The sequence below is a fragment of the Sinohyriopsis cumingii genome, chromosome 6, assembly GCF_028554795.1.
Source record: "Sinohyriopsis cumingii isolate HCF-2022 chromosome 6, ASM2855479v2, whole genome shotgun sequence".
Classification (NCBI taxonomy): Eukaryota; Metazoa; Mollusca; class Bivalvia; order Unionida; family Unionidae; genus Sinohyriopsis; species Sinohyriopsis cumingii.
In genome coordinates this window covers 138,621,819-138,636,479 of record NC_142966.1, presented here as the reverse complement: position 1 = coordinate 138,636,479, position 14,661 = coordinate 138,621,819, and the positions used below count along the sequence as shown (strand labels likewise).

General features: G+C 34.3%; 1 protein-coding gene across 2 annotated transcripts in view; it reads left to right on the top strand.

Annotated features, from left to right (window-relative positions):
• Nucleotides 1-14,084, top strand: part of LOC149798093 (alpha-N-acetylgalactosaminidase-like) — a 45,959-nt gene extending 31,875 nt beyond the window's left edge. For both annotated transcript variants that reach the window (XM_089963182.1, XM_089963183.1), the window contains exons 6-9: nucleotides 6,035-6,196; nucleotides 7,880-8,077; nucleotides 8,795-8,893; nucleotides 12,758-14,084. In XM_089963182.1, coding sequence (XP_089819308.1) covers nucleotides 6,035-6,196; nucleotides 7,880-8,077; nucleotides 8,795-8,893; nucleotides 12,758-12,922 — 624 coding nt within the window. In that variant the 3' untranslated portion in view covers nucleotides 12,923-14,084. The remainder of the gene's footprint in view (nucleotides 1-6,034; nucleotides 6,197-7,879; nucleotides 8,078-8,794; nucleotides 8,894-12,757) is intronic.
• Nucleotides 14,085-14,661: the final 577 nt, after the last annotated feature.

The window sequence follows — 14,661 nt, the reverse complement described above, 5'->3', positions numbered from 1 at the left end:
AATAAATTATTTATTAAATCTTACAAAGGTTGTTGTTTTCACTTTTTTCTTGTTGAGTTTTGTAAGAACCTAAATCTACCAAAGAAAATTTGGGTGCTTGTCCTTTTTCTGAGAAGTCTTCTTCTAATGAAAGTGTTCTTATTCAGGGAGTAGAGTGCGGCTTTGTTAATGTTCCTTTCCATTGTGTCAATTTGTCATCAGACTTAGTCTCAGGACCTGTGAGAGTTGGAGTAAGTTCTACTTTACCCGTTGAGGACATTCATTTATTACTAGGCAATGACCTAGCTGGAGATAAGGTTGTGGTTAATCCAACTGTAACTGACAAACCTTGTTTGGATCAGAAAGTCGATCCTATTGAAAAAGAATTCCCTGATTTATACCCAGCTTTTGCAGTTACTAGAGCTATAGCAAAGAATGCTCTTGAGAATGATGTTGATCAGGAAAGTGTTCCTTTAGCTAAACACATGTATTGGTCAGGTTTTTGATGAGGTCACTTTCACTCCTTGTTTGGATCAATCAGGAGGTATTGATCACAGTGATCCTCTTTTAACGACTCATTCTCTTTATTCTAATCAGAGTGACAAATGACAATCACTTGTCATCGAACAGGAAAAAGATCTGAGATCTCCTGTTTGTTTCAAAGGGCCATTAGTGAAACTGAAGTCACTGAAGTACCTGTTTGTTATTTCATTAAAAATGGAATTCTTATGAGAAAATTGAGACCTCCTGAGGTACCTGCTGGTGACGAGTGGTCAGTTAACTATCAAATTGTAGTTCCAAAATTCAATAAAGGTGGCGCTCACCAGATAATATGTACTTTTGAGAGGGTGACGTGTGTAAGGTGAAGTAGTTCGCATTTAAAACATGCACAGTGGAGAGAATGTTTGCATATCTCTATGCTACATTAATGTAATGTGGATGATATTTCTTTTGGATATTGCACTTTTGGAAATTTTACATGATTTAAGCACACTGCTAACTAAAATGACTGCTCCCTTGTGTTAAAAAATCAGTCTGAATTAGTCTAAAGTACACTATACATAGCAGCTATTAAAATAGGGAAAATGAATTTTGCCAGACTAGACAATACCAGCTTCTGAAAGTGCAATGAATGAAATACCAAATATGTAAAATGTAAAAAAAGTTATCGGCTCTTTTTTATACAATTTACCTCTGAAGTTCAGGAAGTGAAAATGACCAAGTAGAGCTAGCACTTTTTTGAAAGGTGTACATTTGAAGTAAGGCCAAGCTGTATACTCTATAACCCATAGTACACCCATCAATCATACACCAAAATAAAGGGAATTAAAGGTTCTTTGCATTAGACCTAAGATATACAAGGTCTGTTTTAAATAGCCAGTATAACCAGTGAGGAAAGCCGGGGACATTCTTTTTCTTTAAAATCCTAACCCTATGCAAAATGCGAAACTGTATAGCGCCACCAAAACAGGATATTCTTAGTCTGGCTTATGAAGCTTGTCATTTAGGGATTAATTAGACTTATCACAAGATCTTGAATTGCTTCTGTTGGACAAAAATTAAAAGTGATGTTTGTAAATACTGCAGATCTTATGATACTTGTTACTTGGTAGGAAAACCCAATCAGAAGATACCTAAGGCTCACCTGCAACCTATTCCAGCATTTGACGAACCATTTTGCAGAATAATGGTCGATTGTGTTGGTCCCTTACCTAAGACTAAGTCAGGTAACCAATACTTGTTGACCATAATGTGTGGCTGGATACTAACAGAAATTTTGTTCCAATTTTCCCATAACTGCTGAACCCCTGACAAAATTATTTAGCAAGAAAAACAAGTTTCTTTGGATTGAAAAAAGTCAGGAGGCTTTTGATAAGTTAAAAGCCATACTTAAAAGCGCATCAGTTCTTACAGCTCCAAATTTTAACCAATCATTTAAACTGTCTGTTGATGCAAGTAATGTTGGGTTTGGAGCAGTATTGATTCAAGAAGACAGAAATGGTTTTCATCATCCAGTGTGCTATTTTTGTAAGAAATTAAATACACACCAAAGAAATTATTCGCAATTGAGAAGGAATGTTTGCCTTTGATATTGGCATTACAACATTTTGAAGTTTACATTAGTTAGCTCCTTCTTCGATTATTGTGTTTAGTGATCACAACCCCCTTACTTTCATCGGCAAGATGAAAAATAAAAATCAAAGACTGTTAAGGTAGAGTTTGTTATAACAGGAATATAATATTGACGTCAGGCACATCAAGGGAAAAGATAATTTAATAGTAGATGCACTTTTCTGTGTATAGAAATATATTAATTCATGTATAATTCATAAGAGTTCCTCTGTTATTTCTTTTAAAACCTCATATAATTAATCTGTGGTAAAACAGAAAGCTATATTATATAAAACTTTCTTTTTTTTATGGGGGGAATTGTTATGTATATTTGATTTTCTTTTTGTGTTTTAGTAGAACCAACACATAACAAGCTAAAGAACATGACAAATTGAACAGCTGTGGTTTCATATGCTGTAATTAGTATCACTTTTTAGATTAAATAATGGAAAATAGTTGATATCAGTAATGATACTAAAAGCTGTAATTTGTGTTGAAAGATTGAGAATATTTTATACTGGGTTATTTGATACTGATTTGCATTTGACCCTAGAGTAGGATTGAGTTTTATCTAAATTTGTTTAAATGTGAGATGTGAGAAAAAGGTCATGCAGGATGTGGGATATACATATTTCAAATGAGTGCACTTATTTTAGATGTCATCATTATGCAAATGATGTCATTAATGTCTGCAATTTTTCTGTAAATTTTATTTTTGAAATGATTCATTTTGTCTGCCTTTGAACAATAATAATTGTGCATAGCAAATGTTTTGTTCTAAACAGAACTCTTTATTTTCTTTCAAATGATTTCAGAATTTCTAAAAAATTAATATGTATTTCAAAATCGTTATCTATGCAAAAGCTACTACAATTTATTGCCAACACTACTTACTGCTGCGTTGGTGTATGATAGAGAAATTCCACTGAATCCATGATATGCATTGATTGAAATGGAGACATCCACAGAAACTCCAAATGCATTGGTGTGTTGATAGATTATTCTCACAGAATCTCTCATATGCATTGGCATATAGATGGAGAAGTCTTACAGAATCAATCATTGTATTGGTGTGAGATAAATTCCACACCAGTGTATACGATGGATTGTTATAATTTAACTTTGCCTTTACTGAAGAAAATTCTCCAGTGAGTGGTGGCTATGAAGAATAGTAACATCTCATGTTCAGTGTAGATCTCAGAGTCAGTGTATTCATTATAAATCTCGGAGTCATTGTGAACAAATGGATTGTCTGCATTATGTTTAATATAGATCTCAGACTTAGTGTAGACAAATGGATTGCCTGCATTATGTTTAATATAAATCTCAGACTTGGTGTAGACAAATGGATTGTCTGCATTATGTTTAATATAGATCTCAGACTTGGTGTAGACAAATGGATTGCCTGCATTATGTTTAATATAGATCTCAGACTTAGTGTAGACAAATGGATTGTCTGCGTTATGTTCAATATAGATCTCAGACTTGGTGTAGACAAATGGATTGTCTGCATTATGTCCAATATAGATCTCAGAGTCAGTGTGGACAGATGAATTGTCTGCATTATGTTTAATATAGATCTCGGAGTCAGTGTGGACAGATGGATTGTCTGTATTATGTTTAATATAGATCTCAGACTTGGTGTAGACAAATGGATTGTCTGCATATGTTTAATATAGATCTCAGACTTGGTGTAGACAGATGTATTGCCTGCATTATGTTTAATATAGATCTCAGACTTGGTGTAGACAAATGGATTTGCCTGCATTATGTTTAATATAGATCTCAGACTTGTTGTAGACTAATGGATTGTCTGCATTATGTTTAATATAGATCTCAGACTTGGTGTAGACAAATGGATTGTCTGCATTATGTTTAATATAGATCTCGGACTTGGTGTAGACAAATGGATTGCCTGCGTTATGTTAATATAGATCTCAGACTTGGTGTAGACTAATGGATTGTCTGCATTATGTTTAACATAGATCTCAGACTTCGTGTAGACAAATGGATTGCCTGCGTTATGTTCAATATAGATCTCAGACTTGGTGTAGACAAATGGATTGTCTGCATTATGTCCAATATAGATCTGAGAGACAGTGTGGACAGATGAATTGTCTGCATTATGTTTAATATAGATCTTGGAGTCAGTGTGGACAGATGGATTGTCTGCATTATGTTTAATATAGATCTCAGACTTGGTGTAGACAAATGGATTGCCTGCATTATGTTTAATATAGATCTCAGACTTGGTGTAGACAAATGGATTGCTGCATTATGTTTAATATAGATCTCAGACTTGGTGTAGACAAATGGATTGTCTGCATTATGTTTAATATAGATCTCGGAGTCAGTCTGGACAAATGGATTGTCTGTATTATTTTAATATAGATTTCAGACTTGGTGTAGACAAATGGATTGTCTGCATTATGTTCTAAATAGATCTCAGAGTCAGTGTGGACAAAGGGATTGTCTGCATTATGTTCAATAGAGATCTCAAAGTCAGTGTGGACAGATGGATTGTCTGCATTATGTTCAATAGAGATCTCAGACTTGGTGTAGACAAATGGATTGTCTGCATTATATTCAATATAGATCTCAGAGTCAGTGTGGACAAATGGATTGGCCGTGTGGTCAAAAGTGCTGTCCGTTATGGATCACTGCCATCTTACCTCTGTCTGTGTGGGTTCGAGTCTCGGATTCAGCCAATGTGGGTATGTGAGAAAGCTTGCCAGTAGCTTCTTGTGGATCAGTGGTTCTTTCCGGGGTTTTCCCGGATTCTTCCTCCACCATTAATACTGGCCGCCATGTATATCCTATCATGTGCTGAAAAATGGCGTTAAACCCTACAACAACAACTGTAATGGCTAAATAGCGTACAAAATCTGTTCACATGGCTGTGTATTTATGATTGTGATGGTAGTGTTTCCTTCATTATTTTTTCTACAGGTTGACCTGCCATTTACCACACTTGGTCTCACAGAGAAAGAGGGTTACAATGTAACTGAGGGGTTCACAGGGAAGTTTGTTGGAGTGTTCTATGCGAAAGATGTCCAAACTGTATATGTGAACCCATCTGGAGTCTACCTTGGAATTGCATACTTTGACCCTTGACCGCCATGTATAGCCTATCGTGTGCTGAAAAATGGCGTTAAACCCTACAACAACAATAACAACAACAACAAATGGATCGTCTGTATTATTTTAATATAGATTTCAGACTTGGTGTAGACAAATGGATTGTCTGCATTATGTTTAATATAGATCTCAGACTTGGTGTAGACAAATGGATTGTCTGCATTATGTTTAATATAGATCTCAGACTTGGTGTAGACAAATGGATTGTCTGCATTATGTTTAATATAGATCTCAGACTTGGTGTAGACTAATGGATTGTCTGCATTATGTTTAATATAGATCTCATACTTGGTGTACACAAATGGGTTATCTGCATTATATTCAATATAGATCTCGGAGTCAGTGTGGACAAAGGGATTGTCTGCATTATGTTCAGTATTTATCGCCGACTTGGTGTAGACAAATGGATTGCTGCATTATGTTTAATATAGATCTCATACTTGGTGTAGACAAATGGATTGTCTATATTTTGTTCAATATAGATCTCAGGCTTGGTGTGGACAAACGGAATGTCTATATTGATTTTTATATAAAAGATGTTACTTTGAATTAATAATACGTAAGAAAAGTCTTTTGAGGTCTTCTATACATTTGATTAGTATTAGTAATAAATGAACATAAATTACGTTTATGATTATTGAAATGTTTGAGATTTCTTCACACCAGACTAACTGAAATGATTCAAGTAATGTTTCTTTAATAAATTAATTTTTAAATGATATCACCATAGAAATATTCTCATCAACAGCATCAGTTGTTGTTGTTCATCACTGTTCATGTGTTGGTTTTTTTCTTCTTATTTCAGCCAGACTATCAGACAATTGCCAACTTTTGTAACATCTGGAGAAACTACGATGACATAGATGATTCTTGGGACAGTGTAAAGAATATTATCGATTTCTATGCTAATGACAAAGGCAACTTCACTGTGGTGGCAGGGCCTGGTAATTTCAATGACCCAGACATGGTAAAGCTTTTGGATTCTCTGCTTTCATACTCTATGTTTGTACTTTATTTATTTAAGATTTTTTTGTAATTTTTGAGTTTATATATTTTAGGTAATATTTATTACCTTTGGCCTTGGATGGGAAATGACTTACTTGAATGTGCTGAAGCATGGAATCAAATCTGGGACTGTAGAAATAAAAAACAAGCATGCCAACACCATCCTATATAGGTTCCATGTTTACAGCAGAACGAGTGATAAAACGTTTGGTCCAGTTTGTGTTTTTGGTCTCTTGCGTGTGAAATCATGATTAACAAGTGCTGGTAGCGATTACATTGTATACACTTTATGCCTGTACCATATTCTGTCAAGTATATTCTGTGGATTTATTTACTTATGTGGGTACCGGATGTCATTATGTGGCTCAAATTCTGTCAAGTATATTCAGTTCAGAGCTCTCAACTTGGTTTCCTGATGAGGAGTCCTGGTGAGTACTTTATGAGCTAGAACAAATAAATAGAAACGGCTTTACATAACAGACAGGGCCCAGAGTGGCCGAGTGGTCTAATGTGCTCTCCATTACAGATCACTGCCATCTCACCCCTGTCTGCATGGGTTCGAGTCTCGGATTCGACCAATGTGGGTATGTGAGAAAGCTTGCAAGTAGCTTCTCATGGGTCGGTGGTTCTTTCCGGGGTTTTCCCAGGTTCTTCCTCCACCATTAATACTGGCCACCATGTATAGCCTATCATGTGCTGAAAAATGGCGTTAAACCCTACAACAACAGCAACAACATAACAGACGTGGAAATTAATCTTTGTTAAAGAAATTTGACCAGACAGTGTTCACATCTCTCTAAAGTTAGTTCCTCTTACTTTCTTGACAACAACAACAATCCCTCTGTGATGCATTGCTGAATCGGACTTGAATTATTACTACACATTTGAACTGTTGTCAAGATAAATTTACACACACACACACACACACACACACACATATATATATGAACTGTCATCAAGATTAATTCACACATAGCTTTACTGATATTGTAATATCATGAAATATCACCAGTCAAATGGAACTCTTGCCTGTTGAGTTTTTTTCTTTCTACCTTTTGTTGGTATTAATGTCATTTTCATCACAATTTAGTTTCCCAAAAATTAAACAGATTTTTGCCTACTCAATTTTACAAGTCAACACACTTTTCTACACTCTTTTACAAAAGCCTCTGCAGCCACCTATAGAAATTACACATACATAACTATCAGTTGTTATTTTTATTATGAAATATTGATGATTTGACAATATTGTCCAGATCAGATTCTGAGAAAGCTTTGATTTGTATTTGGATTGTCAGCAATATAATTTCAACACCGTTACAATAAAATAGGGCATCATTTATTTGTCAATGAACATCCATCAATTCAACATGGTGTCTTTAAAGTATATCAAAGGGACAGTCTTTTCCACAAGACAGTTGCAGTAATAACGATTCTTTTAATTAGTTACACTGGATTCATACCTGTTTGCTTAAGTCTGACCAAAATATGAAAAGGGGTAGTATCCTGAGGGAAAATGATGTCGGTCATATGGATACTTTGCGTTTGATGGATTTCATGCATTATCAGATATTGATTTTATTTAGATTTATTTCTCACCCTTGTGTTGATTGCTGTTTCACTGACAATGCATTTTTCATTTTAGATCATACTTGGTAATTATGGCTTGAGTTATGACCAGGAGAAAGTTCAGATGGCTTTATGGGCCATCATGGCTGCCCCACTTTTTATGTCCAATGACCTGCGGAATATCCGTCCAGAGTCCAAGGATCTTCTCCAGAACCCAAGAATTATAATGATCAACCAAGATTACCTTGGAATCCAGGGGAGAAGAATTTTAAAGGTATGATGTGTTTGAATGATTTGTTTGGTCTTAAGAAAAAGATAGAATATGATTCACCTCAAAGTTGATTGCTCTACTAGAAAGTTCATCAAGGATTGTAACTCTGCAGGAGAGTTTACAGGGGAAGGAAAGAATTTATAATAGAGCAGAAAGAAAGGCGCCGCAGTTTTATGAATGAATAGAATTTTTACAGAATATGTTTCGGGGCCCTGAGTGGCTGAGTGGTCTAAAGCGCTGTCCGTCACGGATCATTGCCATCTCACCTCTGTCTGCGTGGGTTCGAGTCTCGGGCTCGGCAAATGTGGATATGTGAGAAAGCTTGCCGGTAGCTTCTCGTGGGTCGGTGGTTCTTTCCGGGGTTTTCCCGGTTCTTCCTCCACCATTAATACTGGCCGCCATGTATAGCCTATCTTGTGCTGAAAAATGGCGTTAAACCCTATAACAACAACAACAACAGAATATGTTTCATTGTTGTTGAGCTATTGTAGGTATCAGAAATTGCAGAGATGCATCTTTAACATAAAAATACACTCATAGAAAGCAAAGGGCTTTAACTCTGTTATAAATAGGATTAAACTGGAGAAAACTTTAATTATAACAAAATTTGCACCTATGAGATAGACAACTACCTTGAGTTCATTCCATACAGAGGCTGTATTTTGTATATATAAAAAACATCAAATCAAACTTGAAAAGTGTAATATTCCTTCCTTACAGATAGGAAATATAGAGATATGGACCAAACCAATGGCACCAGAGGGAAAGAGCAAGGCCTATGCTATCCTGAATCTCTCTTCAGGAGGAGGTCCAACTAAGGTTTGTGCATCTCCATACAATATTTATAGTGAAATAACTGTGGTACCAATTTGCAGGACTGGTTGTTGAAAGTTTGTATAAAAGGATCCAATTGACTGGTTCTTTAAAATTTGTAGAGTAGAATCTTATTGACTGATGGTTTAAAATTTGTATAATAGGATCCAGTTGACTGGTTCTTTACAATTTGTAAAGTATAATTTTATTGACTGGTTTTAAAATTTGTACAGTAGAATCCGTTTGACTAGTTCTTTATAATTTGTAGAGTATAATTTTTAATTTTATTGACTGGTTGTTTAAAATTTGTACAGTAGGATTCAAGTGACTGGTTCTTTAAAATTTGTAGAGAAGAATCTTATTGACTGGTTCTTTAAAATTTAACAGTAGGATCCAATTGACTGGATCTTTAAAATTTGTAGAGTAGAATCTTATTGACTGGTTGTTTAAAATTTATACAGAAGAATCCAATTGACTGGATCTTTAAAATTTGTATAATTGAATCTTATCGACTGGTTCTTTAAAATTTGTATAGTAGGATCCATTTGACTGGTTCTTTAAAATTTGTAGGGGTGGCGCTCTACAGTTTCACATTTTGCATAGGGTTAGAATTTTAAAGAAAAAGAATGTTCCAGCCTTCGTCACTGGTTATACTGGAAACTTAAAAAAGACCTTACATATCTTAGGTATAATTAAAAGAACCTTTAATTCCCTTTATTTTGGTGTATGATTGATGTGTGTAATATGGGTGATAGAGTATACAGCTTGGCCTTACTCCAGATGTGCACCTTTCAATAAAGTGCTAGCTCCACTTGGTCATTTTCACTTCCTGAACTTCAGAGGTAAATTGTATAAAAAAGAGCTGCTATCTTTTTTTTACATTTTATATATTTGGTAATTCATTCATTGTACTTTCAGAAGCTGGTATTGTCAAGTCTGGCAAAATTCATTTTCCCTATTTTAATAGCTGCTATGTATAGTGTACTTTAGACTAATTCAGACTGATTTTTTAGCACAAGGGAGCAGTCATTTTAGTTAGCAGTGTGCTTAAATCATGTAAAATTTCCAAAAGTACAATATCCAAAGAAGTATCATCCACATTACATTAATGTAGCATAGAGGTATGCCAACATTCTCTCCATTGTGCATGTTTTAAATGCAAACAACTTCACCTTACATATGTCACTCTCTCAAAAGTACGTAATAACTGTGAGCACCCCCTTTACAATTTGTAGAGTATAATTTTATTGACTGGTTGTTTTAAAATTTGTACAGTAGGATCAAATTGACTAGTTCTTTAAAATTTGTAGAATTGGATCTTATTGACTGGTTCTTTAAAATTTGTACAGTTTGTTGGACATTACACATGCTGGAGGTTGTTGAAACTTGTTTTCAGGAGCCAGCAAAATGTTTATATTATACCTCATTCTACAGATACTATGTACATCTGACAGAGGAACAGATGTAATGTGAATTTGTTTGCATTTGCAACATGCACAGTATTGAGAATATTGGAATACCTCTATATTACCATCATGTACTATGGCTGACATTTCTTTACATATTATACATGTGGAGACTGTACATGATCTAATAGCACAGCTAACTAAATGGCTGTTTCCATGTACAAGAAAAATCAGCCTGAATTAGTCTACAGTACACAATCATTAACAGTTATTAAGATAGGGAAAGTTAATTTTGCCAGAGTGGGCAATGCCAGCTTTTGATAGTGCAATGAATAAATTACAAGATATATAAAAAGTAAGATATGTTATCTGCTTGCTTTTTCAAACATTGCATTTGAAGTCAAGGAAGTGAAAATGACAAAGCAGAGCTAGCAGTATATTGATAAGTGCACATTTGATGTAAGGCCAAGCTGTGTACTTTATAACCCAATTTACAGTAAAAGATGTTTTAACAATACCTAAGATATAAAAGCTCTCTTTTAAATGGTCAGTATAACAAGTGAAAAAACTTGGGAAATTCATTTTCTTTAAAAGTCTAACCCTATGCAAAATATGAAACTGTAGAGTGCCATGTAACTTAAACTAAAATATCTCTTTACCAGATTCTTTTGGTCCCTCTGAAGCTTGATCCACTGAAATTTAACTTGAGTTACAAGATTTATTTGCCAGATTCTCTTGGTCCCTTTGAAGTATGATCCATTGAAATTCTCCTTTGTAATGCTCTTTTACTCTCAGAAAGAGAAAATGCAAATTTTTATCAGTCTTTAAATTTACTTTAGGAAGTATTGTACTGATACTTGGAATTTATATAAAATTTCAAAATTTTAGGAACTTAAGTTGATAATTTGTTCTTGAAGCTTTTTTGTATCATAAAATTATGAATTGTTCTAAAGGTTATATATTTTAATTTATTTCCATTTGAAAAAATCATGAGATATACAACGGTTTCCCAATGAGCTAAACAAGCTCTTCAGCAGGGGAAGATAATTTGCCTCCATAAAAACAAACACTAAACACATAAGTCAAGGTAAATGTTTGGCTCCTATATATCAGAATGACAGGAAAAAATCTTCAAACAAATGAAATCTAGCAGAAAGAAAAGAATAAAAAGAAAAACCATTTAAAAATGGTAAACTATATGTCTTTGACTATATTTTGCTGCTTTCACCTCATCCAACTTGGATGACAAGAATCAAACAAATCCATATCTTAAAACAGGAAATAGTGGATAGAAGAAAGTTTATGATTCTTTTTGCATGAAAATGCCTTCCTTATGTAAAGTTTTAATAATTTGTCATGGCTCATTTTCAGTTCCGTGCAATCTCAGAAGTTATTTAATGCCTGAGAACTTGTAGCCATGTTTAGAAAAATAAGTCTTTGATACTAAATATTATTTTGGGTTAGGTAGGTTGATATGCTCTGTATATTTACTGGACCACCATCTTTATTTTTTTTATATTCACAAATTGAATTTTTTTAATTATAAAATGTTGGCCACAAATTAATTGGCCTGTTTTTTATTTGCTAAGTAATTTTTTTCATTCATGATCTTTTAATCGTAAAGCAACAAGTAATAATCCAGGAATCCTGAGTCATATTATAGAGGTTCATACTTGATCTATCATATATTGTGAAGTTCATACTTGATCTGTATCATATTGTGGAAGTTTATAGTTAATCAATATCATGATATGGATTACATACTTGATCTATATCATTGTGGAAATACATATTCAATCTATATCATGATGTGGATTACATACTTGATTTATATCATTGTGGAAGTACATATTCAATCTATATCATGATGTGGATTACATACTTGATCTATATCATTGTGGAAGTACATATTCAATCTATATCATTGTGGAAGTAAAACTTTATATCATTGTGGAAGTATGTACTTTATATCATTGTGGAAGTATATATTTGATCTATGTATTAAGTATATACATGATCTTATCACACTGTTGAAGTACATACTTGATGTGTATATGTGTGAGATTTGGATTTTTAACGTAACTTTAACAATTTATCAGTCATATCACTGCGATGTCTGCATTGTGACAGTTTATAGTGGTTTAACACTGGGCATTATGCCGAAGACATGTACCATGATGTCACACCCAGTTACATTATCCTGACACCAGGCCAACCAGTCCTGACACTAACCTCTTAATGCTAAATGCCAGGCGAAGCAGCTGTTAGTACCATTTTTAGTCTTTGGTATTACTCGGCCGGGTATCGAACCCACGACCTCCCGCCTCTGGAGTGGTCACATACTTGATCTATATCATAATGTGTAAGTATATATTTGATCTATATACATACATTTGATCCATTGTTATATACTTTTATGCAAGTAAATGAGTAACTGTAGTTGTCAACATTTCTTTTATTTTAGATTGATCTTCCATTTGAAACCCTAGGCCTTACAGAAAAAGAGGGCTATAATGTGACAGAAGTATTCTCAGGAACATACCTTGGTGTTTTCAATGCCAGCAGTGTGCAGACAGTGTGGGTTAACCCATCTGGTGTCTACTTAGGTTTCGCTTCATTTGATCCTTAGGCATTTTCATCCCATCATTTTATTCTTAAAAATGTTCATTCCAAGGTACGATGCTTATAACACAAGTCCAGCTGCAAACTGCACAAAACCCAGATCTGCCGTCTGCTGGCAGATATAGGTCAATGAAATTTGTTATGAATAATCAGCAGAACTAACATTTAACCTGATTTGCTGGGGCATTATTTGATGGTAGATCAGGAGCAATATTGTTTACAATTAGACTTAACTTATATATGGTACCACACACTCTTCACTGTTTATTGCAGGAGATGGCAAACTGCACCCCAGATGACATTTTAAACACTGCTTGCACAAACTGCTTGACTATGAGGTCTTTTTTGTTTTAAAAATCATTTCTATTATTTGGATATTTGAAAAAAGAATTGATAAATTTACTGTGACAGTGGTAGATCTGCTAGCTTAAGCAATACATCTTTGATATTGTCAGTTACATTTGGAAAGCAATGGTTAAATGAAGAAGAAAAGAAAAAACTTTCTGCAAATGTCAGGATTTGAACTTTTGGTAATGGTGTTATGAAAGCTTTAAGGGGAATTAACCCACTATGAGGAGTACAAAGTTAGTAGAAGTCAAGAAATGAAAAGCATAAAGTCAAACCCCTATTTGCCTGTTTTGGACTCAGATAAATGCAATTAGGACCATAAAATCCTAGCTGTGTTAACTTCATTCAGTTTTTCTGTATGTTGACTTGTGCTGTTTTTACAGTGGGTGAGTCTTCTAACTTCAGTACACATCAGAATAGATTATTTCTTGTCAGCATAGTTGATGTTGTTAATCCGTGACGTTTCATGAATTCTTATTCTTCAAAAGAAAATAGTAACCTTTTTATATTTGCACCATTTATTGCTTTAGGTCAAAATTCTATCCCTTTCTGGAGATGATTTGAAACCATATATATATATATATATATATATATATATATGGGGGTGGGTGTTTGCTTTTTTTATTCATATTTAGTTATGTGCTAGTCCATTAAATAGTCAGATTGTTAACTTACTTTTATGTTATTTGGATGTGGGCTTTTGTTCTATCGGTTTATTTTAAATGTTATATTGCAGTTTCTGGTATTTAATTCTCACAGAAGTTACATCACATTTGTAGGTACAGTTATGAAACAATGTTGATTAAAAGATTTTCTATCCATATATTTTTATATTGTATTTATACAAGACTTAAGTTTTTGTTGTGTTGCAGAATAACTTTGTACTTAATATAGTTGATATAGAAAGATTACTTGAAACAATTCCCATGGCCACCAGGCAATCATTCTTAATGTATGGATCAGTTTTGTTAAAAGAATTTGGTGATCTTTACTGTGAGACCACCTGCCTTGAGAGATTTTTTGTTTGCTAAAGCAATTGCTCTCAAGACAACCCGAATGGCCGAGTGGTCTAAAGCGCTCTTCGTTACGGATCACTGCCATCTCACCTCTGTCTGTGGCGGTTCGAGTCTAAGATTCAGCCAATGTGGGTATGTGAGAAAGCTTGCCAGTAGCTTCTCGAGGGTCGGTGGTTCTTTCCGGGGTTTTCCCAGGTTCTTCCTCCACCATTAATACTGGCCGCCATGTATAGCCTATCGTGTGCTGAAAAATGGCGTTAAACCCCACAACAACAACAACAACAACAACTCTCAAGACAAGTTTTACTGTTATAGTGACTTTCCATTAAAAAAAATTTCTAAACCATCCGTAGATTGTTTATGTTGTATCTTACAGCATGCA